The sequence below is a fragment of the Anser brachyrhynchus genome (assembly GCF_964034855.1).
Source record: "Anser brachyrhynchus genome assembly, chromosome: 3".
Lineage (NCBI taxonomy): Eukaryota > Metazoa > Chordata > Aves > Anseriformes > Anatidae > Anser > Anser brachyrhynchus.
In genome coordinates this window covers 23,508,956-23,535,218 of record NC_137696.1, presented here as the reverse complement: position 1 = coordinate 23,535,218, position 26,263 = coordinate 23,508,956, and the positions used below count along the sequence as shown (strand labels likewise).

Here is a 26,263-nt window from a genome sequence, read left to right as displayed (position 1 = left end):
TCATTCCGGCAACTCCATGTACAAGACTGGCTTTTGCACTCGTGACATATTGCTGAGATGAAGGAAAGGAAAGCTCCCAGCTTGATAATTATTTTCTCGATATAAGCACAGATAAATGGCCAGGAACAAACATTTCTGAAAAGCAAGATTTGTCCCTGGATTGCCGGCTGGCCATTTCAAACGCACCACGTGAAGTGGCCAGGGGCCAAGCCCTGTAACAGCAACGTGTGACCTCAGACGGGAGCTACGCGCTAGTCCAGGTGGTTTCCTCGGGATGCTGGCGAGGGGAAGAGGAGCGAGATTCCCTCACGCACGTGGCCGTGCGTCAGCGCCTACGCTGCGTGTGGCTCCCTGCTGCTAATCCCAAACAGCTGATACCCGCCCTGGCTCCGAGCGCTGACGCCCACCCCAAGGCCTCCCAGTCCCCAGGGACAGCAGGTGCCTTTCCCTCCCGCAGCTGAGACCCCACCAACCCACACTGGGTTTAATGACGAAATCCAGCCGCAGGGTAGTGATCGCTGAGATGGCATCGGGACAGCTTAAAGGGTGGAGGACTAGCATCGTTCCCCCCTGGAGCTGCCTGGTATGGAGATCTCCAGCACCCCCACCTCCCTTGTGCCCCAAAAGCTCTGTAACAGGAGTGAAACAAGAGCCACTGCACAGCTGAGACGTCCCTGGATGTTTCTGCCAGAACATCCACCCTTCTGCGACCGGCCTTCCTCCCTGCCTGCATACCACGCCTGCCTGGCGGCTGCTGGGAAACTGGAGAACACAAAGACTCGTTACCAACACCACCAAACACAGCTCAGGCTCGGTCCTGCTTCTGCCCAGCCTGACACTCCACCTCAACGCCAGCACAACACCCCGGGATGCTGACCCCTAGCACACACTCAGCATTTCAGCTCTACCCTCTACAGGAGTGCAGGAAAAGCATCAGAGGCAGATGAGAGCCACCGGGTGCATTTTGTCCACGGGACGTTTCACCTTCCCAACAGCTGCTGCATTGCACAAACATTTTTGCCCTCAAGATGACTGTAGGAACCCACTAGTAAGAGGTTCATGAGCTGCACTGAATCTGAAGTTAAACGCAAGGAGATACCTCGAGTATCCAAAGGGAAAAAAAAAAAAAGGAATTAAAAAAAACATATAGGTAAAATCTTCCAGAATAGCCATGGTAAAGCTTTTTGACTGTATTTAATTGTGCCAGAAATCACCAGCTTTAGCAGCTTAGAGAAAACATATCAGAAGACATAGGAGAGAGCAGTGTTGACGGACTAATACCCGGTGCCCTTCAGTATCTGCATGTCAGTGAACATGGACGAGCGTGCAAAGCAGAGCACGGCTCCCTGCAGCACACACCTCCTTGCCAGCCAAGGCCATGTGCACCCACCTTCACCCATCGAGCATCAAACACGAGCACCTCCCACGAGCACAGCAGTGACAGGCAGCAGCTCTGGACTTAACTACACCAACAGGGAAAAAAAAAAAACAGCCCTCGTGTCTTCGGTGGTCTTGCTGGATCTTTGCAGGACTACCTTCACCAAACGAAGCATGCTGTCAGGGGAACTGAAAATTTTAAGTACACCATGAGGTCAGGATCAGGCCCAGCACTACCCTAACAACTGCAAAAGTCATCCCACAGTCACCTCGCCTGAAGGGTCACCTCGCTCCAGGCCTTACAAGGAGTGTCCTGGGTGCATCAAAGTCGCGTTACAGTAATTTTTGTCCTACAGACAGATTCCTACAGAAGCCCATTGTATTTATCAATCTGTGTAACTGAAAAAGCAGTATCTTTTATTAACACCTATGAAGCTTTCAAACATCGCCACTATTTTTCCCCTTCATTATGAAAGGGTTTTCTCTCTGCTCCCCGAGCGCCTTTCTATTAAGCCCACACAAAGCTTTCGTGGCCACCTGCCACACATACACACTTCCGCCACGAGGTCTTGGAGGAGTTGCAATTTAATCTCATTAAATACTAGGTAGGAGTAAAAGACTCTTTTGAGGCTGGAAATTACCCACCATCAAACAACCCAGCAACAACTGCTGTGGAAATTAACCTTTAGGTACAGGTTGCTTCTGCTGAGCGACTGCTTAATGAGAGTCCCCACCCGAGATGAAATACACAGCACACGGGCTGGAAAGGCACATCAGATCTTCCCCTCCATCCGTCTATCATTGTTATTTCTTTCCCTTTCTGCTCTGCCCAAGTAGAGCTGTATTGTGGCAAACAAAAGGCAATGACACGCCGACGCCACAGCTGTAATCACATTTCTGAGCTGGGACTGCAACTGCGGGACTGAGTCGGGGAGTAAATTACGTGCCACAGTGCCGACACGGCGCACAGCAGGAGAGGGCAGTGGCAGCTGTGACAAAACCTCGGTGCCCTCCAGGTCCCAGGCCCTGGTGTGAATCCCAGGGCCCGGCCCGCAGGGCCGCGCAGCCCAAAAGCAGCGCTGAGGGACGCTGATCCCATCGGAGATCACCAGGAGGGACGTTCTCACAGGGATGAGCTCTGCTCTCACACCCCAAGAGGCTGACTTGGGGTTTGGCTCAAAGCAGCGAGGGCAGAGTTCGGCCTGAAGCACGCAACGTGCTTTGGGGTGAGGCCGCTGGCATTACCCAGCATGGCTCTGGTAACAAGCAGGATCTTTCCTCATGCCGGCTCGGGGCTTTGAACATCTCTGGAGACAGGCCCTAGCAGCTGACAGCACTGACACGCTGGCAGCTGCCTTCTGTGGGCAGCTGAGCTCGGGTTGCTCACTACCAGCGGCCTCCCGCTGCTGTGAGGAACTGCAGCCAGCGCAACAGGCGGCAGGGGGACACGTGGCAAGGGCACCAGCCCTTCAGGAGGAGCGAGTGTCACAGCACCACGAGACACCAACGTCAGAGGTGCTCAGACCCCAAAAGCAGGCCAGGGCTGCTTGGGCGCCAGGGCAGGGCAGCCGGGCCGCTGGCCATACACGGTACTCTGTGGCACTTGGGGGACACAGCACTGAATTCCCTGCTCTGCACCATGCCCTGCTGCATGAGCAGGGACCCAGACTGGCAGAGACACCCAGGGGACACAGGCATAGGGAACACCCATGAGAGCTTCTCCTCTGAGCTCTGAATGAGGGGAAAAAAAACAGTAAGTCAGTGCAGAGAGGTGTTGCAGAGCCCCCAGCACCTTGAAACAAATTGATATATCCTCCATTTTCAGAGAGAAGAGCCAGCATCGATGGGTTAATCAGACCTGCCAGCCAGCACAGATGCCCTAGGGGAGTCTAAGCGCCCAGCTCTCCCAGTAGCCAGGCTCCCAAGTGCTTCTTGTCCGGCTGCAGGAGCACCCAGCGTCGTGCCTGACGCTCACTGGGGATGCAGGTAGCTGTCGCCGCTACAATTTCCACTCTGCATTGCAAACCAGAGGTGAAAACAGAACATCTGATGAATCTGATACTGACCAGATGAATCCGCATCGTGCCGCTTATTGCTAATCAATGCTTTAAATCCTCCCTATTTAACTTGGGCAAGATGATGTTGCAGTGCTTTGTGTCTTACAGAGCCCACCCAGTAGGACCTTTTCACTCAACTTTGGTTAAAATGAGCACAGAAAACCTCAGGGTTTCTGGTCCCTGCCTCTCGTGGCCATCCCTGGGACTAGGGAAGGGTGAGAGGACCCCAGGCCCTTGCAGGCTGCCCCATAAGGTGCTCCACACACCCTTCAGGGGACAAGAGGAGAAAGGAGGCAGCTGTATTTAGGCTAGCAACACCAAAGCTGCTAGCTCAGAGTGAGGAGGTTGAACAGGAAGAAAGCAAACATCACACTTCACACATCAGATACAGCTTCAGCAAGCAGAGAGGAGCTGTTTTTGACAACAGCTAAGCAACTGCTAGCAATGTCAGAGGGCATCCAACTGCCAGAGGCAAGCACTTGAGGAAGCTTCACACCACATCCTGGAGCCAGACAGTATTTCCCCCAGACTCAGCAGCACTGAGATCCCAGGTTTGGGACTGCTGATGGCAAGGCAGGGCACTACCAAGCCCACATCTGGATGCGATAGGCTCCATGCATCCCCACAGTGTCTGGGCTACCCCAGGCAGGCCCAGCTTCCAGAAAGGAACAGCCAGGCTCAAGCAGCCAGCTCAGCCTCCCAAACCAGGACTGCCATGCCAGTATCACTCTTTTGAAGTGCCAGTGCTCTAACGTTCAGCTGCAGCCTGAGATGACTAGCTCAAGGTTAGGCTACGAAGATTAAAGTGATCAATAGCTCTCTCTGAGCCCTTCCCAGCTACCAGAGGGGCAGCAGCTATTCAGCAGGACTCTCCTGGTCCATATTTCAGTTCGTGAGCAGGTCGAGTTATAGACAAGCTGGCAGAAGGCAAAGAGAGGATATCAATATTCCAGCCATCCTGCAGTGACTGCAGAAAAACTCTCCCCCTTCCCGAAGGGGCTCACACCTAGCCCAGGAATTTGCCTGCTGGGCAGGAAGAACAGGATGGGCCCAGGACTCCAGCAGCAATAAACATCACCCACTGATTAAATGTGCAGAAGACACAGTGCAGAAGCTATTAAATTATCTCTCCTCCTGAGACGCTTCTGCTCTCCCCTTCCTCATTTAACGATATTATTGGACGGGGGAGGTCTAATAAATACACTGCAAGGGTCTGATGGTTACCTCGCACGAACCAGGACAGGTGCACAGCAGTCAATGGGAGCAAGTTATATTCGTCTGCCACAGACAGCACTGCGAGATCCCCTGAGGATCCGCACTTCCCTCTCACCCCCCGATATTTTGCTCTCCACGTTTTAATAAAGAATACGGCACGGACAAAATTCCCCTGGCACCTTTTGGTCTACTACTCCCTTTCTTGAGCACAAGTAGTTTCGATCGGTGCTCGTAATGGATGCGGCGAACGCATCATTACTCAGCTGATTTACAGCTGAACTGAGAAATACCCTGGGGATGACAGCAGGAGGAATGCCTCCGGTTAGGCACTGATGAGCAGGCCATGGAAGCAGCAGGATACGGAGCCAGTTCAGCTATGCAGAGCAGAGCAGGAGATCCGTGCAGGCGGCTGCAATCAATGTAATACCGTAAGACCTGTATGAGGTTTTGGTAATCTCACAGCAGCCGCTCCCTCGGTGCGTGCAGACAGGGTCGCTCGGTATTTAACTCACTGCCAGACAAAAACGCTTCAAGATCCAGCACGAAGGCAATTATGCAAAACTTAATTCTGTAGCAAGAGGGATTACTGAAGTGTTTTATAAGAAGTCAGGCTGCAGAGGCCAACTGCATGAGCCAGCAAGCTGCTCAATTAAAGTGACATCTTGCTAAGCTGCTCTGTATGAGGCGGCCTTTGAATGAAGGCTCACACCGAGGGCCCACCCAACCAGGCTTTGCTCTTCCCAGTATCCAAGCAACACGGCAAAGCCTGTCAGCACACAAATTGCAAGCGGAACCTTATTTCTGGAGGCAGAGGTTACCACACATGCACAGGGATGCTCAGCTCAGGCACATGCAATGGCATTGATTTGACGCTCAGGAGAGGGAATGGAGGGCAGCATCTCACATCCAGAAACCGCCCAACCTTGGAAAGCAAGTCACAGCTGCTGGCCTCACCGTGTCCACATCTGGAGGCTGATGCTGAAGATCAAAATCTCACGGCTGAGAAAGGAAAGAGATCAATCAGCTGAACAACATGCTGTTACAGAGATAACCACCCCAGCAGGTAGCCCCTGTTCCTACACAGGAGGCTTCCAAGACAGCAAAGAAGTCACAGGAAAAGACAAGCCTGTCCCATGCTCTCCCCTTCCTAAGACTTCTCAGGAGGTAATCTCAATTAAAGGTTTTCCATAAACATTTTTGAAAGTACCGTATAGAAACAGAAATATTCATCCAAAGCTTAAAAAACATCAAAAGAAATTTCAGACACCACTAAATAGTATAATCCAGAACCTTCAACTATTTTGCCCCCAAAAAATCCTGAAATCAGGCTTGAGGCAGGCAGAAGAAAACCTTTCCTGAGAAAGCTTTTTTTCCCCAAATAAAAATAAAATGGTCAAGACTTATTAAACCAGTCAGAGTACTCAGGTTATCAAGGTCATCTGTACATCACTAATACACTCAAGCCCCACATGCAGCATATGCCCACATCCCCTCCCCACCCCAGAGCCGCCCCTCCACCTGGGGCACAGCCTCTCCCAGGCTCACAGATTGCCAGCAGAGGAGCTGCTCCCTGCCCAAGCCACCAGCAGCTGCTGGGGCATGAGGAGGCGGCAAATTTCGGGGGGAAGCTCTCAGAAAGCTCCTCTCAAGCCTCACCACTGCCCCCTCACATCAGCCAACACAGGGCACTACCCACAGGCTCTGCTGGTTTGTGCTGCCACGAGAGGGGGCAGCAGCAGCAAGCAAAATGAAGCAGACACGTTCGAGGAGCTGTTCTGCTTGTGAGTTTATTTTGGGTTGGGTTTCCTTTGTTTTAAATCAAACTTGATCAGCTGCTGAGAGACATATCCAGTAAACAACTATTCCTGTAGTCCTGCCTTATCCACCTCTGGTGTTTTGGGATGATGCAAGTTACTTTATTTACCAGTAAGAGCACAAAAGGATTAAGAAGCAAGCCCGTCTCTAAATGGAAAACTTTATTTTCTGGATTTGAGTATGAAATAAGCATTTAAGCTTTACCTTAATGTAATGGTTAACTGTACTATGCACATTTCTGCACCAAGTACAACTGCAGAGAAAAAAAATCACAACACGACTTTGCTATGTAAACATTAGACAAATGTGGCACAGAACCTACGTTTGTCAGGTGTTAACAAGCTCCAACAACCAGCAAAAAAAAAAAAGACTAAAGAAGAAAGCAAGGCCTGCACAGACAGCTACTTATCTGGGCACTTTGGGTCAGCTCCTGACATTATGCAGATTACCCAGGCAGAAGGCAAAGTGGGAATAACGCCAGCTGACCCTTCTGAACCGTGCACACAGCCTCCAAGCTCCTACCGACACACCTAGACACTTCAGCAACTTGTTGGTCAGTCCCATGGAAATTCTCTGAGCTGCTTGCACTCACCTGTGGCTGTGAGCATCTCTAACATCGTCCAGGAATGGCGATATATTCAACAGTGCGGCAGTGGAAAAAGCCACAGACACGTAAAAGGATACATCCCCAGGATAACTGCTTCAAGGCATTTGATGGGTAGGGACTCCCTGGTCATTTCTCTTGCTGTCTCCATTAACCTGGTACAGAAACAAGAGGGTTTTAGTCTTTTCAGTTGGAACAAAGGATTCTCTTGTACTCAGAGAGCTAGACACCTCCATTTTTCATTTCAGCAAGTGCTGGTGAACTTGATTCTCCTCTTCAGCGATTGCCAGAGCCCTCTTAATTTCTGTGGGATGACTGAAAAAAATAAACGGGTGTTTGGCATCCCAGTGCCTTCCATGCCTCTGCAGATGAGTTGGAGAAATGCAGTTCTCGCTGCCTCTCCCAGCAATGCCCTGAGCATTGCTCTGGACTGCAACACAAAGCCCTGCTGAGCTGCAAGATGGCAATCATGTAAGCTCCCACAGCATGACCAAATTTAGCTGATTTTCAAAATATGCAGCTCTCTTCTAGAAAAAAAAAAAAGGAAATAGGAATTGTGATATCCCTTGAAAGCTACAAACACCCACTTGAGCTAATGCCTATAGGCGCAGGCAGGAATTTAATGTATTTTTATCCAAGTCTGCTCTGCAGAAAGCTCTGTCAACACAGGCATTTCACACCACTGCAAGCTGAGTTATCATCTTGCTGCTCCTCTCCATCTCCCGTGGACTGTAAGAAACGCAGGATTTCCTACAGGAATGCAGCAAACTATGCATTCCCAGGATCTTGGCAAGTCCACAAAATTTAGTGGAATCCGGACTCTGTCTCTGGAGTAGCCTCATCTAACAGGGACAATGCTGTGACGAGAAGCAAGCAATCTGACCTCAGCTGAGTAAGCCACTGGGTCAGACTGATACTGCACCATCGACCTACAAGGTACACTACCCTCTTCTGCCAGCAGATCCCCAAATCCTGAAGAGTTTTAAAAAAAATACAGGAAGGAGACAAAAAGAGGTAAACTAGTCAGCAAAAAAAAAAGCCCAAACAAAGGACGACTTCTATTTTGAAGCCTCCTCTAACCCTATTCTTTCCTTGAGGAGAGCTTTTTACAGAGATCCCTGCTCTTGAGGAAACACGACATTAAAAGATAGAAATATTTGTACTAGAGAAGATGACTAATGGCTCAAGATGCGTATTTTCATCTATTTTCCCCCTTCCCAACGCACACATCTCATGCATTCTAAACCCCGCACTCAGCGCAAGTGGCAGCGCAGCTCCCACTGTTATTACTGCCTGTCACAGTGATTCCGCACCCAATTCATCCGAGCTGGAAATTATCTTTTCATTTGTAAACAGCTGCTCTTTACACTCTGCCTGCCATACAGAAGACGAATTAGAGTCAGCCTGCCTCCTACACGCTTGCCATCAGCGAGAGAAGCCCCGCCACGGCAGCAAGCAGCAGCCCCGGTGAAGGCACGCCAAGGGGCCCCTCAGAGCTGGCCGGGCAGAAGCTGCTGCAGAGCCTCCTCCCCGCCAGCACACGAAGTGTGTGCAGCATAGGATGCATCCACGAACAAGATGATCCACTCAATTTCCAAGCCTCTTTCCCTGCGTACACTGGGCTTGGAGTAACCACCACATCACTGCAAGCAGCATCAGGTCTCCCAGCGCCCGCCTGCACGAGCTCGCTGCTGCCATAAAGTCAACGTGTCAGCGTGGATATATCAGCAGTGACTTCACAGCCGGGGAGGGAGTCTTCAAAGTAATCGGCCTAAGCGAACAGCTAAATTAGTACCAACTCGTCTGTCGCAGCGACACTCGCGGTATTTAAATACTAAGTTGTATTTAACATGTGCTCTATCTGCAAGCGACACACACGCTGGGTTTGAAGTACAGCTTTTTGAGATGCTACGTGGTTATTAAGACAGATTTAAATTGAACGGGAGAGGCATTTCGCTTGCTTAAAAGAAAAAGTCATACTGATGTACAGCAGCCGCTCCCTCTGAGGCCAGCAGCAGCTCTCCCTTTACTTTACATCGCATCACAGGGTAATTGAGCTTGGAAGGGACCGCAGGAGGCCCTCCTGTCCAGCATCCAACCATGAGGAAGCAGGAATCACAGCCGTCCCTGGCAGGAGGGACTGGAAGGGAAGGCCAGGGCCAGGCATAGGCTGGGTGGCCTGGGGGTCACCCTCCTCAGCCCCCTGCAGCTGCCCAGATCTGGCCACAGCACCCCGCAGCTCTCCTAACTCAGGGGCTCAACCAGCCTCCCTCCGCCAGGCAGCTCCTGGGGACCATGCCCTGGAGCAAGAGGTGCTCAGCACTGATGCGAGCTGATGGAGCACAGAAACAGAGCTGGCTGGGGGCTAAACCGAGCCCTGAGGACTTGTGCATCCAGCCACCCCACCCTTGCACACCCCCACAAGCCCTGCACGTACTCCGGAGTCCTGGGGAACACCCAGCAAACAGTTTTCTTTTTCCTTCGTGTTTGCAACACAGGCCACGGAGGTTATCTGGATGACCCATTTCAATAACCACTGAGAGTCTTTCTGCTGCTCTTAACAAGCTCGAGTCGAACCACAGCCTCGGAAACTGCATTTGCATTGGGACCAGGGACTTCAGAGCATCCCTAAGCCACCAAGGTACCTTAAGCCAAACCTAAATCACTCCTCACTGATAATTTTCCAGCCTACTTTTAACTGGGTTCTCAAAGGCTTGCAAAGCTACCAGTAAATCTATCCTATACTTAACCTCACATCTAAGAAGGTCCCTTCATGTTCAAACTAAATATTTATTTTCACAATTTAAATCAGAAGCTATTTCAGCTATCTACAGTGGGCAGGAGACCATTTATTATCTCTTTTGTATTTGTATATGCAAAAGGCTGTAATCTGCCCTCTCTTCTGCAAACATAAGAAAAAACAGGGTTTGGTTTTGTTTTAAATAAACCCCTCTCCCCCTCAAGCTTTCCCATAGGTCATGTTTTCAAGACCTGGGGCAATGTTTGTTGCTTTTTTCCTTTTAGATTCTCTTCAACTGACTCACACACAACCCTTCACCTGAGCCCACCACACCAATACACGCTGTCTACCTTCTGAATCCAGCTTTCCATGCATTTTTGCAACCAAACCAGTATGCTGTTAACTCCCAGTCCATCCCTCTTGCTCTCCAAGATCACTCTGAAGTGTAATTCCACCTTGCAAAGCCTCGTCCTGCTTGGGGCACAAAGCACACGAGCAAACAGTTAGCCTTATCTGCACCATTAATGAAAAAACATTGAACTGGGATAGATACTGCAAACCTCAACCGAGAAGCTCTCCTAGACCAAGAACAAGATGTTGGTTAGTAACACTTTCCGAGCCCAGCTTTTCACGAGGTTGAGTCCTTATGTCACAAGAGTTTCATTTAGACTGGATGTCTCTGCCTTATCTGGAGGCTGCCAAAGGCCAGACTGAAGCAAAGAGTTATCCCTTCCACCACTTCTCCCTTCTGCACAACAGCTCCGACACTCTCATGGAGGGGAACTATCAGAAATAAACCACGTCAAATTAAATTCACGTTGTTACTTACCATCGTATTATGTTCCAGACACTTGACTGCTCGAGCATTTCTCAGTTGCAGATAAATTGAATGTTCCTAGACCTATTTCCCACCCACACCCCTTTTTCTCCCTCCTCCAAAGAGGCTGCTACCTTTGCCATCCAGCTTCCAACGTGAGCACCCATCCTGCCCACGTTCTCCATCTGAAGCATAAATGGTTTGGAGGCTGCTTGTCAGTTAAGTCACCTGGAACTAACTCCATTGCATCCAGCTCACTTGAAAAATGACTCGTTACAAGCGCTCTTTGACTTCTCTTTGCCTGATTTCACTCCTGAATTGTTATCACGTTCAGGTATCAATTGTGACCAGAAAGGCTACATAAACTTGTTAATGAAGGAAAGGGGAAAAAAAAATAAAAAACCAGCGTCAAGCTCTTTGATTGCCTTTCTGAGCAGGGTTTCTTTGTGGGATTTTTATTTAAGTCCTTCCAGTCACCTGAATAGGTTCCACGTTACTTCCCAATCCCACATGATGGGTAGCTGGGAACTAACCTGATGCCGCCCTCCCCACAGACTGCAGCGAGCCCTGGGGCAGCCCATCTCCCAAGGGAGACTGCTGAATTAAAACTAAGCACCGTGCAGCTTCCCTCCTTCACCTAAAGTCTGCCAGACCTCTACTCCAGATCACGGTTAACACTTCTGCTTCTGATAAACGCAGCTAACGCGAACAGGCTGCACACTAGGTCAAGAAGACCCACAGATGAGCTGGTTTTGCCTCTTTAGGAGGCTTTCCATTTAGGATGGCAGTGACTGCAGCCATCCCATGTGAACCATGAATTCCTTTTGCTCCCTGTCCATCTCATACACAGGTTAGAAAAAGCTTCAGACCTCTTAGCATGCCTAGTACCAAGGGCTCCCACCAGCCGGCACCCACCACCTTGGAGCTGCTTCACAGAGATGAACATGCCTCAGAGAGGTAAACCATTACCTTCACCAAAAAGGTTCCTACAGACCTGAATAAATCTCAAGTTAAAATCCTCCGGCGTGTTTTCCACCGAGGCCTCCTTCCCCAAGCCTCAGCACTTGCACGAGGCCCATAAAAGCTCCCTCTCCCTAGTTTTTCAAAGGCTCCGACAGCTTTATTCTTCCCAAATGAAGCAAAAAGAGATGTGAAAGGCACCAACAGGAGTGAAAGGAGATAAAACAACGGTGCAGCTACCATTCTCACGGATCTTCCCAGCACCAGCTTGTTTGAGTGGCAAAAGGACTTCCACCGCACACTGAACAGCCTGTCTGTGACAATCTCTCTCCACGTGAGAACGAAGCAGGCGTTCACACACCTCCTGCAGCCTATCGGTTGGAAGTGGCACCAGACCATTTTTCTTTACAGCTCCATCAGGGTTCCTTAATAGCACGGTGTGTTGGAACAGCGTTGTTTTTTCCCCCCCTCTCTGTTATTTGGTCGCATAGCTCCCACGTGACTGCAGCTATCGCGCTCCTCTCCCCGTTGATTACCCATTTCTACCTGCCATCACCAAACAGCTCCATCTCCACGGAGCAGCTTCTGGGCTGCAATTCCTCAAAGCCCCCAGCACCCACCCAAAGATCCCCCGGCCATTAGATGGAGGGAGCAGCACACCGCCACACCTGCCTGCGCCCTCCCGGTTACCTCCTGCAGAACAAAGATACCCGCTCCTCGCCGCGGCTGACAGCTGTGTCCTCGAACAGAAGCTTGCAGAGGGTTTATGGCTTGTTGTAAAGCCAACAGTAAAAGTCTGCCGGCATTGGATTAACAGCTACAGACATTACTAAACCGCTGGAAATACTTTTTTTCTTCTAAAGCTCTGATATGATCTATGCTCGGGAAATGTAAAGGATGACTATTTCAGTTAGACGTGCCAGTTTTTAACCAGAATTGTTGTAACAACACAAGTGGTAAGATAGGTTTTGCCAGCATAACCCTGTATGGAAAAGGGAAAACCAGCCCTATCGGTGTCTGAAACACTCCTGTCACACCTGCACCTCTCTCACCTATCAGTAGGACAGACCTCCACACGGTGCCCTTTGCCTGCCCCGTATGAAAGCACACATCACAAAGCCTATGCCAAGGACAGTGTCCTGGGTCAGGAGACCTGCATGCTCTACTAGCAAAGCACTCCTGCACCTGCAAACCTGCCTTTTGTGCAGGTACAGCAAACCCAGGCAAGCCAAGCTCTGGTTTCAGACGCAGATTGCCAATCCAACAGGACCACCACACGCAGTTTTCAGGGTCACATCTCTACCACCTTGACCTACAAAGCCATACCAGCAGAATCCTAACATTTTCCGAAGTGTTATCGGTAGTCTAGACAGGGTGTCTGGCAGTCTAGATGCAAGCTGATAGCTAACCAACTTTTTCATGAGAAATTTTCAATACTGAGTTATATCAAGTTTGTGCCACTTAATGCTATGAGTTCCTTAACGTTATGAGTTCCTATAAGCAGTTTATGCTCTCCTTCCTAAGCCCAGCCACACATCTTTATTTTCATGTACGATGCCAATGCTGACAGTAAATCTCCATAATATCTAGTCCTCCCTCCACAACAGAAATACTCATTAATATGCTTTAGGAAACTTTCGCATGCATTCATAAATATTAATCATTTCCACCTAGTATTCAACTTCTTTGTGTCCAGCTTTCAGGAAGACAGGCTGCCAAAGACCTTGTAACCCTTTCACTAGCCTGAGCCTTCATAATATGAAATAAACACGCTTTGCACCCATAAATCACAGCTCTGGGAACAGCCTCAACTCCTAGGAGTCGGTGGAAGCCAACAGCACGCAGCATCTTGCCAGATCAACTTGCAAACACAAGCTTTGCTTTGCCAGCGGGCTCCTGCACTAGCTCACCAACAAGCAAGGGATCCTACACGCCAGGGTCGATGCACAGCGAGAGCAACAAGCAAGAGGGGAGCTGGGCACCGGGTTTGGAGGGACACCAGCATTCCCAGTGCGGCTCTCCCCTCGTCTGAGGCAAGGAACAACACTCCTGCCTCCCGCCCCACGCATCTCCTACCCCTCAGCAGCAAGCAAGGCCGTTCACACCACGGCAGCCTCCTCAAAGCACCACTTGTTGCCTCAGCACAAGGGGCCCGTTGTTACTGCGCTGGAAGTGTCGAAGCATCTTCCAGACGAGCTCCTATGGCTTACAGCACATCCACCAGGCGCCAGCTGAGGACAAAGGAAGCAGCCCAGAGACATAGCTCAGAGCTCCTGCGAAACAGAACAAGCCTCCCAGGAGGAAAAAAAAAAAAAATAAAAATCTTGCAGGTGTGGATGATTTTTGAACACAGATGAAAACTGGCCTGGCAGCAGGTGAACAAATTGCCTAGGACAACCGCAAGAGGAAATGCCTGCAGCTGGTGTGATGAACCACGCAGCCCAGCTCAGACCCCAGGTGAAGTAAGGAAGACTTTCAGGGACACCTTGACATTACAGGGAGATCAGCGCATTACTCCCCTGCTCAAAGCTGGAGAAACTCAGCGAGGACTGCAGTGTGAGACGATTTGGAGCAGCCAGGCATGCTCCTAACAGCTCCATGACTCCTGGCACCTTCCAGTCCATCAGGTCAAGGAGCAAACCAGCACAGGGTTAGGACCTAACGCTGTGCAAGTCCAACATACACCAAGTAGGGGCAAATGTGGGCAGCAAACAGCCAGCAGCCAGCCCTAGGAGCCGGACCATTTCCAGGGATATTTGCTGTAACTCTGCAGAAGCCCCATCACCACTAACTAGGTCGCTCAGAAGTCATTACAGCAAGACAACAAGGAGAGAAGCCAAATACAAGCGCCCAAGCCACAAACAATAAAGGCAGGTAAGCACAGGAAATGAAACCACTTAGAAGGGGACCCAAAGCCATGATTACATCCCCAGCTGGGAGCATCACTGGTTCACTTTCAGGAAAAAGCACTGTCCTCATAAACCAGACTTTCATCAAGCCCAACACAGAAAACATAGACCTTTCAAGCAGTGAGCTCATTCTCATCCTCCACTTCCTTGTGGAAAAGTAATGAGACAAATTTAAACACAGATGACCAATTGGTTTAAGCTTCTACAAAGCCCTCAATTTATTCAAAGCACAGGGTTTCCTCTAGACTAGTTCCACCAGTACAGTAAAATTGCATAGAGAAAGGAAGTCGTAAAAATTGCTGTCAGCAAGATGAAAACCTCAAGTCTAGAGCTGTGATGGGAACTGGAATTTACAGCAAGGGACCATTAGATTAGTGACAGACAGCTCGGGAGAGCTAGACAGGCCAGCCCACAGAAGTCAGTACATTCTGCTTATCTAAATTCTGCCTTAAAAAAAAAAGCACAATGTTGTCAATATCACTTCCCACCCTGATCTGCCAATTTACTGAGCCTTCATAAAGAGCTGTCATAATTATGGTTCTTACATGTAAGGGATCCCAACTCCCTGTTGTCACGCTCCCTGTGCACATGTTCATATTTGTATTGCACAATTCAGTGTCACCCAGAGCATGAGTCAGCCAGATGGAAGGAATGGTACGAGGAACAGCAAAAGGAGAAGCAAGATCACGACTTAAATCTATTCCTTGTGATCCTCCAGGGGAAACGACTGAGACCAAGGCAATGTCAAGATTTCTGCACTATTTTGCAGTCGATCTCTTCTTACCATCAGTAAAGGGCATTTTAGTGCAACCAGAATATCAGGACTTGCATTGTTCTCATAAAAACGGTACAGTACTCCCAAAACAACACCGACATGTGAGAACTGAGTTTTTCAAATTCTGTACACTCAAGCTTTGCAGCTCCCACCTGGCTGCTGAGCAAGTTCAGCCCTTCCACTTGCTGGCTCTCGATGGGCCCGTTCACCACCTGGCAGCACGATGGGACCTTCCTGGCCCAGGCAGCGACGTGCAAAGCCTGGGCTGTGCCAGGCAGCCTGCCGCGACACCACAATGCCAGCCGACTGCCCTCTGTGTTTACAGGGGAGTAGGACAGGAGACCACTTCCAGAGACACTTACCCACTTAGAGGTCTGCTTTTCCTAATCTCGAAGAACTGAGTTCCTGTGTGATTGTATCTGTATTTAGTCTGTTAAAGGAAAGCAACTTAAACAGTCAAACAATGAAATAACAGTGCTCAAAAGGTGAAGATCAGTTCTGATTTCCTGTTGACACAAAAAGCAAGCAGTAAAAGCCATCAGTGCTCATTAGAGATGAAGCCTTGGCATGGAATATAAAACAATGACTTTTTTCACTCATCTTTCTATAGAACATTTCAACCAGCATTAGGTGGAGAATCAAGCAAAAAGGTCATTTGTCTAATACGACACATCTGGCATTGGCGTGTTATGAATTCTCTTTTCCTCTAGCTCCCACTCACTACTGGGTTACATCAGAGCTTGACAAAATTCTCCCCTTCAGGAGAGAGAAGGCATTTGTAGTCTACTCGAACCAATCAACACCACTCATGGTTTCAAAGAGCTGGCTTCCTTCATAAGTTTTTAACTCACTCAGCCGCACAGCTCACACGGGACCTGCAAAGAAGCAGCACGGCAGATACATCCATTTACATCTAGGAAATATAAAGCAATCCCTAAAATATACCGTGCACTTCAAATGGAAGTGTCCAGCTAAGTGCAAACCAGGAACATATGTTACCGCTACGAGCACAGAAGTTCATCATAAAGGATGCCAGAAAACAGCCACCCATCAGCTAAGGCTCAGCACCGCTCGGCTAGAAATGCAAGCTGATCTGCAGCAGCAGCGCTAAGAGCAGCCTCTTCTCTGCTCTTTGAGCACAGCTGTTCAAGCAGCAATACAATAAATCAGAAACTGGTCTGTCCAATACAAACAACACCCCCTTAAAAAAATTTAAAAAATCAAAATCGCACCAGCCACTTATTTTTGCTGTTTTTCCAGCTGAATCAGTTCCCCAGCACGGCCACAAGAACACTCATGCCAGCAAAATCGTGGTGCTGATACCAGGGCAGAAAGGGGCGACTCCGTGGAGACAAAGGGTGCCTGGCAAGGGGTAAGTAGCACAGCTGCTGGCTGCGTGACCACAGCCTAAATAAATCTCCAGCTTGCATCAGGATGTTCAGAACTGGCCTCGGTTGGAGCTCAGCGTTCCCCAGAAATAAAGCTTTCCTCCCCTCCTGCCTTCAAAACCCCATTCAGGAGGCCCTTTCCCAGGGCGCTCTGAACAAAGCACACAGCCTCTTTTAGCCCACAAAGGGAGCCAAGACCCCATTCCCCAGCACCCTTTGAAGCTCTTTTGAACACAGACCCAAACCAAACGCCTAAGGCTCATTTCTGCTCCACAGCAGAGCACAGGATTTCAAAACCGCTGGAAAAAAACAACTATTTGTTGAGCTCCGCATGACATGTCCTCCCCTCTGGCACAGCCCTGCTCCTCCCCACCAAAAACACACCCGAAATCCCTCACCCTGCAAAACAGCAGGGCTGCAGAGCGGTGCCTGGCCCTACAGCAGCCGCTCTCCACAGCGCAGCTGGCCCCAGCCTCCTCCCCGCTGTGGATCCAGCCCCTGACGGGGCTTTGATCCCCGCCGCTGCCTGCCCCGCTATTTTCGGATGCTCCTCCAGCTGCCACCCATACCCTCGCCTAATCCTTACCAGGACTTCACATTCATTCCTCAGCTCCGCCACTTCCCCCGCGCGCACATTTCCACTGACACGCACTCCTTCAGGACCTCCCTCCCACTGCTCCTGCTTTCCTGTGGCTCATTCCTGCATCAGAAAAGGACCAAAAGCAGGGTGCGTGGGGAGGATTCCTTCGGTCAGCTCCTGTGTGACGGGCAAGGCTGCCCACCTCTGGGCTCCAGAGAGCTGACGGTCCTGAGCAAGAAGGCAGGCCTCAGGGAGCCCTTCGGGGCCATCAGGGCCGAGGGAGAAAGGGTTTGCAACAACCCCACCTCCCCCATCCTCCTTTATGAGGAGATGCCATATTATTTCTCCAGGCATCATGATCTGATCCTAACATCCTCATAAAGCAACTACAAAACGAGCATTTCTGTTCTCACCGGTGTCACTACAGCAAAATTCTTCAGTATCATTTAAAGTTAATTGCACAACCCAGAGGACTGCTGTGACAAGCGCAGGGCTGCAGGTACTACCAGAAATCTTTAGCTGTGCCAAGACGAGTCCTTTTACCCCAAATGATCCCAAGCCCTTGGGAGCAGCGAGTGCTTCAGTAAACCCCATTAATTCACGAGCCCCAAGCCAGCCTTCTCCCCAGAGGCGGCGCGCTCGAGAAGGATACTGCAGCATCTTCATGTAGGTCTGTATAGCCTGGAGCCATTCTGGGATAGACATGGAGAGCTTGTAGTTTGGCACCGGCGGCACCGAGGGCTGGACAAACAAAAAAAAAAAAAAATAAAGAGGTTAGACAGCTACCGCTCCCCACGGAGCAGATAAGTGATTTGCTCTGACAGAGGCACACGCTTCATGCGATACAGCACGGCGGCACAGATGGCTCCAGCCCAAAGTGAACTCAGGCGTCGGACAAAATCATCCCACTTGTGACAGCAAATGCCTGTGCACTGGGGCGAGCCTCGTCCCTGCTGCAGCGAGGGGACCAGGGCAGGCCCCCGCCACAGCTGCCACTGATGTCCCTCCAACACCACCCTAGGGGGACAGGCAGACTAGGGCAGGAGGCAAATGCTTTGCATTTTTTCCACCCCCCTCTAGCTTAGGGCACTTCAGAGGAGCAGAGGCCCAGGGCTGCCTTTGTCATCATCCCTCACCCAAGGATTCGTTTCAAGTCTAATCTTTGTTTTCCTCTACCAGGAGATACAGATAAGAGGAGACAAGGATCCCAGGCTGTGTAACTTTCCATCTGCTGCTTATCAACAGCCTGCTTGCTGGGCAGGGGTCGCGTGGTACCTTGGAGACCACCTGGGACCCAGATATTTAATGATATTACGACACTTAAAGATATAAACTGGCACCATAATGGGATTTTTCAAACAATCCCCTAAGACATCTGCTTGTGCCTAAGCACCGTAAGAAGCCTGGCCCTCAATCCAGATTTAAGCCCCATAGCTACGTGGCTCCTCAGCCTGTAGCCACGCAAGAAAGGGACAGCTCTTTGTCATAATCCCCCTTATTTTAAGGGGGAGCCTGCAAAAAAAGGGGTCAGCACGTGCTAAAACAGGCGGTGGGGCGTGAGGGGGAAAGCCCCGCTAAAAGTTAATACAATTCTCACAAACGCAATCGAGGGAACAGTTTGCTTAAATATTAATGCCAGCCCAAATTCAGAAAGCAGTGCCCACGGCAGGCACAATACAACACACGGAAAGAAGCACACAGCCCGCGTGGAGCCACAACACCACCGCAGCCACGCTGCTCTGGGAATGGGGCAGGTCAGCCCTGAAGGTTATAAAGCAAAAAATCACGGCTCTAAAGGCACTCCAAGCCAAGGATTACAGACAAAAAAAGTGAGGCTGAACAGCCTGGAGCTGTCTCCGTTACACACTTTCCCATCCAGGCTCCCACCTCCATTAAGAGCAAGGGATTTTGTGCGTGTTTTGAGGGAGCGAGCATCTGTCCCCCCAAGGGGACCACAAGCCAGCATTCAGCTAGTTACTACAGTCAAATAGTAAACAGGCCTCAGTAAGGGAAAAAAATAGAGATTCTTACACTGCTGGCATACAAAAATGTATTTTAAATGGAAGGCAGACAGATGGTCCGGTCTGCAGCATGCTGTTATCACCCTCAGCACCACGAGAGAGACACGGCAGCATGCGCAGACGGGCCTGCAGTCGCAGCAAGCGTAAGTTACGGGTAAGACTCATTAACGTTCCTTAATCCCAATTTCCACGCGTAAGCTCTTCATTAGAGGCAATTTCTCAGTTTCACAAGCTCCTTCCAGCCCCAATGCCTTTGGTTTGGGTGAATTATTCGCCCATCACTCTTGGCACTAAGACAGAGCTGTACTACACGCACCAGACACAGCTCAACTTTCATGAGCATTAGTTAAACAAAGCGAATTAAGGCTTCCAGATGTAGTAACTCCTGGGCTTCTTCCCCGTCCCATGGCCATGGGGAGCCATCCGCTGCAGCCATACGTCCCACCAGGCCAGGCAAAACCCTGCCGGGGCCGTCACGCTGCAGGAGGATTTGTTGCCTTGCATTGCCCAGCAAGTCCTCAGGAGCTCCGAGGTGCTGCACTAAGAGCAGCTCCCTGCCGCAAACTAACAGCAAGGGGCTGGTGGCACGCTGCCTGCTGTTCAAGGCTGCTCAACACCTCCTAACACACGGGTATTTAGGGTGCAGCCGCAGCACAGACCGCAGGAAGACTGACCCCAGGCAGCCAGCAGCAGGGCAGAAACCCGCACGGTGAAGCTATGCACAAGAGATGCAGGGCGATGCTGGTACAGCTCCGACACGAGGGGGTACACATCCCAGCACGGCAGCCAGCGGGGGCTTGCAGCAGGACGACCGACCCGCCGACACAGCACCGCAGAGCGTGCGTTAACCCAGCAAGCGAGATTCAGAGACTGATGAAAGGCCCTGACCCTGCGCCGGTATTTCTAAGCCGTGACGCCTCCGGAGACAGCAGAGCTACCGCAGGGCGAGAGGCCGATGTCAACGCTGCAGCGGGGCTGGAGAGCACCCCACGGCTGGGCACGCTCCAGTTTCGGCAGGCGTGAAACTCCTCTCCTCCAACCCCGCCGCGCCTCGCTAGCGAGCGGAAAGATGTGTCTGCTCCGCTCCCGGTGCTGCGCTACCCGGCAGGGCGAAGCCGGCAGGGCAGAGCCCCCCGAGCCGCCAGGGGTTTAATTCACCGCGGTCTGCAGGGTCTGGACCGCAAGGAACCCCCCGGGGATTAAGGACGGAGCAGCAGCAGCGCAGTCACGGAGCAGCGGGTTCCCGGCCATCCTCCCGCAGCCGCCTCTCGCTCCGGTTCGAGCCGGGCCCCCACCTCTCCCCCGACGCCCCGAGGCCCGCTAATGAGCGCTAATTAGCACCGGGGGGGGGGGGGGGGGGTGCCCTTACCCGGGCCAGCCTGGCGGCGCTGCGGATGGCCGCGGCCACGGCGCTGCCGTCGGGGTGCACCCGCTCCACGTGTCCCCACATGCGCTCCCACGTCTGCCCGTCCAGCGGGAAGCCGCTGCGGTTGACGAGGAACAGCACGCCGCCGTCCCGCGGCGGGTCCTCCTCCTCCGAGCCGCCGCTGCCGCTGCCGCCGCCGCCCTCCGCCCGCGGCTGTGCGCTCCGGGAACGGCCCCCGCCCGCCGCCGCCGCCGCAGCCGGGGCCGCCCGGCGTCGCCCTCCTCCTCCGCCCGCCGTGCCCGTCATGGAGCCGCCGCCGCCATGCCCCGCAGCGGCCCTGCCGGCGGCCGCCCCCCGGCCCGCTGCCGCCGCCGCCGCCCGGCCCGGCCCCGGCGCGGCCGCCCCATGCCGCCGCCGGTACCGCGCTGCCCGCCGCCGCCCGACCGCCCCCGGGCCGCCGCCATTGGCGGCCGCAACAAAGAGGGGCGGGGCCTCCGGGCGGCGAGCACGGCGATTGGCCGAGGCGCAGCCCCGCGGCCGCCGCCGAGATGGCGCCCCCTGGCGGGGAGCGAGGAGCGGGGCCGGGGGTGCACGGCCGGACCCGGGTCGCCCCTCGGCAGCTGCCTCGTGAAATGGCGGCCGGGCTGCGGTGGCACCGCAGGGTACCCGGTGGTCCTTTCTGGACCGGGGGTGGGCTGAGGCTGCGGGGTCCCGCCCTGCGGTGCCGTCGTGGGCTTTGCGAAGGCACCCAGGAGCCCCATCAGGAGGCTCAGCCTCATGGAATCACAGGATCATTAGGGATGGGAAAGGCCTCCAGATCATCTGGTCCAACCATCCCCCTACCACCAGTGTCACCCCCTAAACCATGTCCGTAAGCACCACGTCCAACCTTTCTTTGAACACCCCCAGGGACGGTGACTCCACCACCTCCCTGGGCAACCCCTTCCAACGCCTGACTGCCCTTTCTGAGAAGAAATGTCTCCTCATTTCCAACCTGAACCTCCCCTGGTGCAATTTGAGGCCATTCCCTCTAGTCCTATCGCTGGTTATTTCTAGTCCTATTGCTGGTTAGGGGAGCAAGAGCAGGCCAGGGAAGTGGGCAAGTTCACTGGGGCAGAGCCAGGGAGAGCTTGAAAATCGCTCAGGATGGATCCTCAAGTAACAGGGCCGGCACCCCACGCATGCTGGACCCGGGAGCATGGACAGCACCATGTTGTACCCAGGGGTGCCAATGCAGGAGGTGGTGGCCACAGATGTCCCAGAGTCCTGATCACTGCCAGCACAGGCAGCTATAGCTTTGCTCAGCGCTGCTCCACTTCCCGCAGCAGCCAGAGGACTCGGGCAGCTATTTCCTACACCCACCCACCTTGTAATCGCCCCAAAAGCTTGAAGACCAGAGGGACTTCACATGCTTTGCATCCTGAGGCCTTGTGCATCCGCTGCGGCAGGGCACACTGTGAGCCAGAGGGCAGGACTCTCTCCATGGTCAGACACAGCAGGGTTGGGATGCCCACAGCCCTGTCACTTGCTGGCATGGCCATAGCAGATGCTTGCACCACCCAGGCCCCTTTCTATCAGGACCAAAGGGGAAAAATATTAGCAGCTCCCTCTATATGCTCACACTGATGAGGGACAAGCTGTCCTCCCAGAGACCAGCCCAGGCTGGTCAGGCAAGGCAGAACTTTGCTGAGGTCCCAGAGCTAATGTCAACTTCAAAATGACAGCCTAAGGGGACAGATTTGGATCCCCCAAGACCCAGCACCTATGGAAATACATGTGGAAACCTTCCCAATGAGCTGGCAACACCTGTTACCCCTCGCTCTGCCACCCATGAGAACACAGAGCCCAGATCGGTGCTGTAACCCGCTGTTGTCACTGGTCTTCTCCCAGGGCATGGCCATGGCTTGTGCTCATGCTGCTGGCCTGTCTGCACAGCCAGGCTCATTTTTTTTTGGAAAACCACAGTGTGCCTTGCTGCGGTACCCCGGAGCGGAGCGGCCTTTCGGTTTTGAAGTGCCAACCCTTTGGATGGAAGTACCTTTGTAAGGCCGGCGCTGAGTAGCACGGAGTTAACCTGTGGTCTTGTTCCTAATGCAGAGCATGTTGCTGCCACAGCTGTTTTCTGGGCCAAAGGAACTAATTTGATCATAAAGTCATGCAAGAGGGTTTTAACCTTCATTAGTTCCAATTGTGGACTCATTTACACGCAGTATTCAGAAGGCCCTGCAGCGCAATTACACAACCAACTGAGGGAAAATTAATGCCTCTTAATTGCACCGTGGCAGCAAGGTGATATTAGCACTGGCGCTGTTTCCAGGAAGCCTTCTCCTCCACAAGCATCCCCTCAGCATCGCCGCAGGGAACCGCACCCGTGCACGGGAGCAAACCCAGCAAACCTGCCCGCACAGCGACGGCCTGAAAAGGGAAATAAAAGTCGTTTGTTTGGGCTTTTTTTTCCTAAACTGGAAGTTAGGCTGGCGTTGGATTTGGTTAGTAATGAAATGCAAGGTTAAACGGTGATAAGGCTGTAACCATGGCAATATGTTAATGGCTGTTGAAGCAAGTTTGCACAAGTGGTTTGTGTAACCGCTAAGAACGATAACTTTATGTATAAATCAATGTGACCATAAAAACTGGGAAAATAAACATGTAAAGTAGACTTTAAAAAGAAAACAGAAAGCTATGAAAGGAAGGCTCGAGGGTGTGCTGCTTTGGAGCTTTCCCCAAGGTAACCCTTTCTGAAAACTTTACACGCTGTTTTGCACTGGTCTAGCAGAAAAGCAGCCTTCAAACACTTTGGTTTTAGCAGTGAAGAACATCAGCAGTGCCTTTGGTTTCCTGGGCAAATCCAGGACCTCCTGCGCTAATTCTACCATGACAAAACATTACAGTGTTTATTTTATGTGGGTTTGTTTGACTGAGCTCCACTTGACCTCAGTCTAATCCAACAGGCAAGATTTCCAGCATAAGAAACCAAAAGTGGCAGAAAAAGCCTGTAAATCAGGCCTAGCATGCTGTCCACCCCAAATTTCTCCTTCTATCCCCTGCTGCAGGTCAGCCTGTGCTGCTTGGCCTGAGCCCCAGCCGGCAGCGAAGCAGGGGCCTACCCCTTCCTGGCGTGCCCCTGTTAGAGACACCTCGCTCTGACTCACAACTGGTAGCACCTGATGCAGCTGAGATCGCTGTTTCTGAGTGGTATAACACCAGCATCCCTGCCCGCCTTGCTCCTTCAGTCTTGTTCCAAGGCTTTAGTCCCAAATATTGCTGTAGTGCGGGGAAATGTTTGCATTAGCACAGCTTGCTGTGAAGGTCTTACTTGCCAGCATATTGTATATCTCCACAGCAAGATCTGCTTGTAAAAACAAGGAAATATTAACGTAACCTTCCATAAATCTACGCAAACCGACTTTTTTGGACTGCTTACTTCCTCCATAACCTTCAGCCAGAGGGTGAACCACCCAGCACCATCACCCTGCTCGGGGGAACTGCGTAATAGAAGTACAGGTAGCAAAGAAAGGCAACTGCTAAAAAAAATAAATAAAAAGGATCTGCTACTCCAAAACAAGATCTCTCTTCAGTTATTGGCAGCACCCCAGCCCTTGTCACAAGGGAGCTGTGGGTGGGTGAACAGAGGTGAGTCAGGACTGACCTCTACTGCCAGGTGAGCTGCCTGCACACAGAGAGGAGCAGGCTGCCCTGCAAACATCATTTGCTTGAGATAAGAAGCACAAAACCGAATCGTTGTTGCTGTTTAAAAATCAATTAATCAATGTAGCTCTGTTACAGGGCACCCTTTTCCCTCTAGGAATGGCATGATGCTGCTTAGGAAACACTCCGAGCAATGTTGTCCTTACATCTTGAAATTCCTCCGATGTGCTGTCTTTCAAGGCAGTATTTGAAAGTGGACTGGAAAAGTGATCAGGTTTGGTAATAAAATGTATGAAACACAAGCCCTTGGATTTAGGTGCCTTGTGAAATCTGCAAAGAGAGAAACGTGTGATTCATTATTCCCATTCCATGGTACAAAAAAGTAACACCGCGATACTGATGTTTTCTTCAAACAGCTTTTGACCTGGAGCATTACTTAAGCATCATTGGAAGCCAGAGATCCACAGATTAAAATTCTCCCTTTCTAGAAATCAATGACTGAACAGTAGCCAAAACACTGCAGAAACACCTGCAGATAAGAGAAAAGTTCAAATACTGTGGTCCATTAGAAAACTTAAAGCTCTCTGATGAAACATAATCATCTGGAGCAAAACGATTTTTTTTTTTCTGTGATCCACATTATTTGCCATCGTGTGAATCATATTCATTTTCAGAGGTAACTAGGAAACTCGAGAAGCCTGCAGAGCCATTTCTGACTTTGGGATCATAAATAGGAGTGTCACGAGTGTGATCATGCAAGCTGTGGACATCAAGGAGGTTTCATAATGCTCTGCGTTCTCTCCATGCACACAGACATGGCAGGCCGAGCGAGATGCCCACAGCTTGTGGCTGAGCAGATGAAGCGGGTCAGAGGAAAATCACCCCCAGCACAGCTCTTTGTTCCCCAAAAGCTGAAGGACTTCCTTGTCTCCCCTGACGGCTGCCTGGTTTGGGAGGCTTTGTCAAGCTCTGAGCCTCTGAGAGCTCCTCAACCCTTTTGAAGCTTGTGACGAGATGAGAAATTACGGGCTTTGGGGGCTTTAAGCGTTAGCCTCCAAGTGAATGCTAGGCTTTTAGCAATAGGCCGCTGAGTGAATTTCAGATACACAAATACAAGTCCCACGGAGCTGGTCGTTCTCCCCCCAGTAGGATGAAGTTTCTTCCTTCAGCACAGGATGCAGCTTTCTTCCAGTGCCTGGAGGGCTGTTCAGAATTAGCTGATGAATTATTCTGAGGAAATGAAGCTACATTCCAAGGAATTAATGGAGAACACCAGCATGTACAGGCACAGAAAGGGCACTTAGATTTTAATGTCTTTTTCCCTTGGCACCAGCTGGACAATTTAGTTTGTAAAAGAGTAAGGAACTTTGCACTTGTCCGCAATCCCTATGCTACCCTTATCCAAACTAATGATCAGCACATCAGCAACTTCAGGATTCCCCTCTTCTGAAAAATAAAATAAAATAAAATAAAATAAAATAAAATAAAATAAAATAAAATAAAATAAAATAAAATAAAATAAAATAAAATAGGAAAGTTCCTGGTTCAGCCTAGTGCAGAACTTCTGAAGTCTTGAATCTGTGGGATTTTTCCCAGCAACTTCCACAGGGCTCTGAGAACCAGGTTTAGCTCCTGATGTCCCTAAGTCATGCTGCTCTCCAAGAATCAGGGTTTAGTAGCTCCCTGCATAACCTCTGAAAGCAGAGCAGATGCAAGAAATCAGCATCCTAGAGTACTGACAATACCTGATATTCCACAGGCAGCCTCACAAATCAGTAACTATGTCTGAACGTTGCCAGTATTTTACCCTTTTTTTTACTGAGATATAACTGCTGAAGTACTTTATACAAAGGCCAGGATATTATTGTTTTGACTTCTGAAAGATGTTGTTTAAGCAAAGATGTGAATATTGATTCAGAAGAGGGTCAGATGAGGTGAACTCATTGTCAAAGGCAGCAGGGAGGAAATCCAACAAGCTTCCAAGAAACCTT

The 26,263-nt window shown here is 51.0% G+C and overlaps 1 protein-coding gene across 1 annotated transcript in view; it reads right to left on the bottom strand.

The window, feature by feature from the left end:
• Positions 1 to 21,005, bottom strand: part of VASH2 (vasohibin 2) — a 29,311-nt gene extending 8,306 nt beyond the window's left edge. Inside the window, exons 1-4 of the mRNA XM_080585861.1 lie at positions 20,628 to 21,005; positions 17,890 to 17,978; positions 15,632 to 15,688; positions 7,149 to 7,223 (exon numbers count right to left, since the gene is read on the bottom strand). Of these exons, the coding sequence (XP_080441987.1) occupies positions 7,149 to 7,223; positions 15,632 to 15,688; positions 17,890 to 17,978; positions 20,628 to 20,930 (524 nt within the window). The 5' untranslated portion in view covers positions 20,931 to 21,005. The remainder of the gene's footprint in view (positions 1 to 7,148; positions 7,224 to 15,631; positions 15,689 to 17,889; positions 17,979 to 20,627) is intronic.
• Positions 21,006 to 26,263: the final 5,258 nt, after the last annotated feature.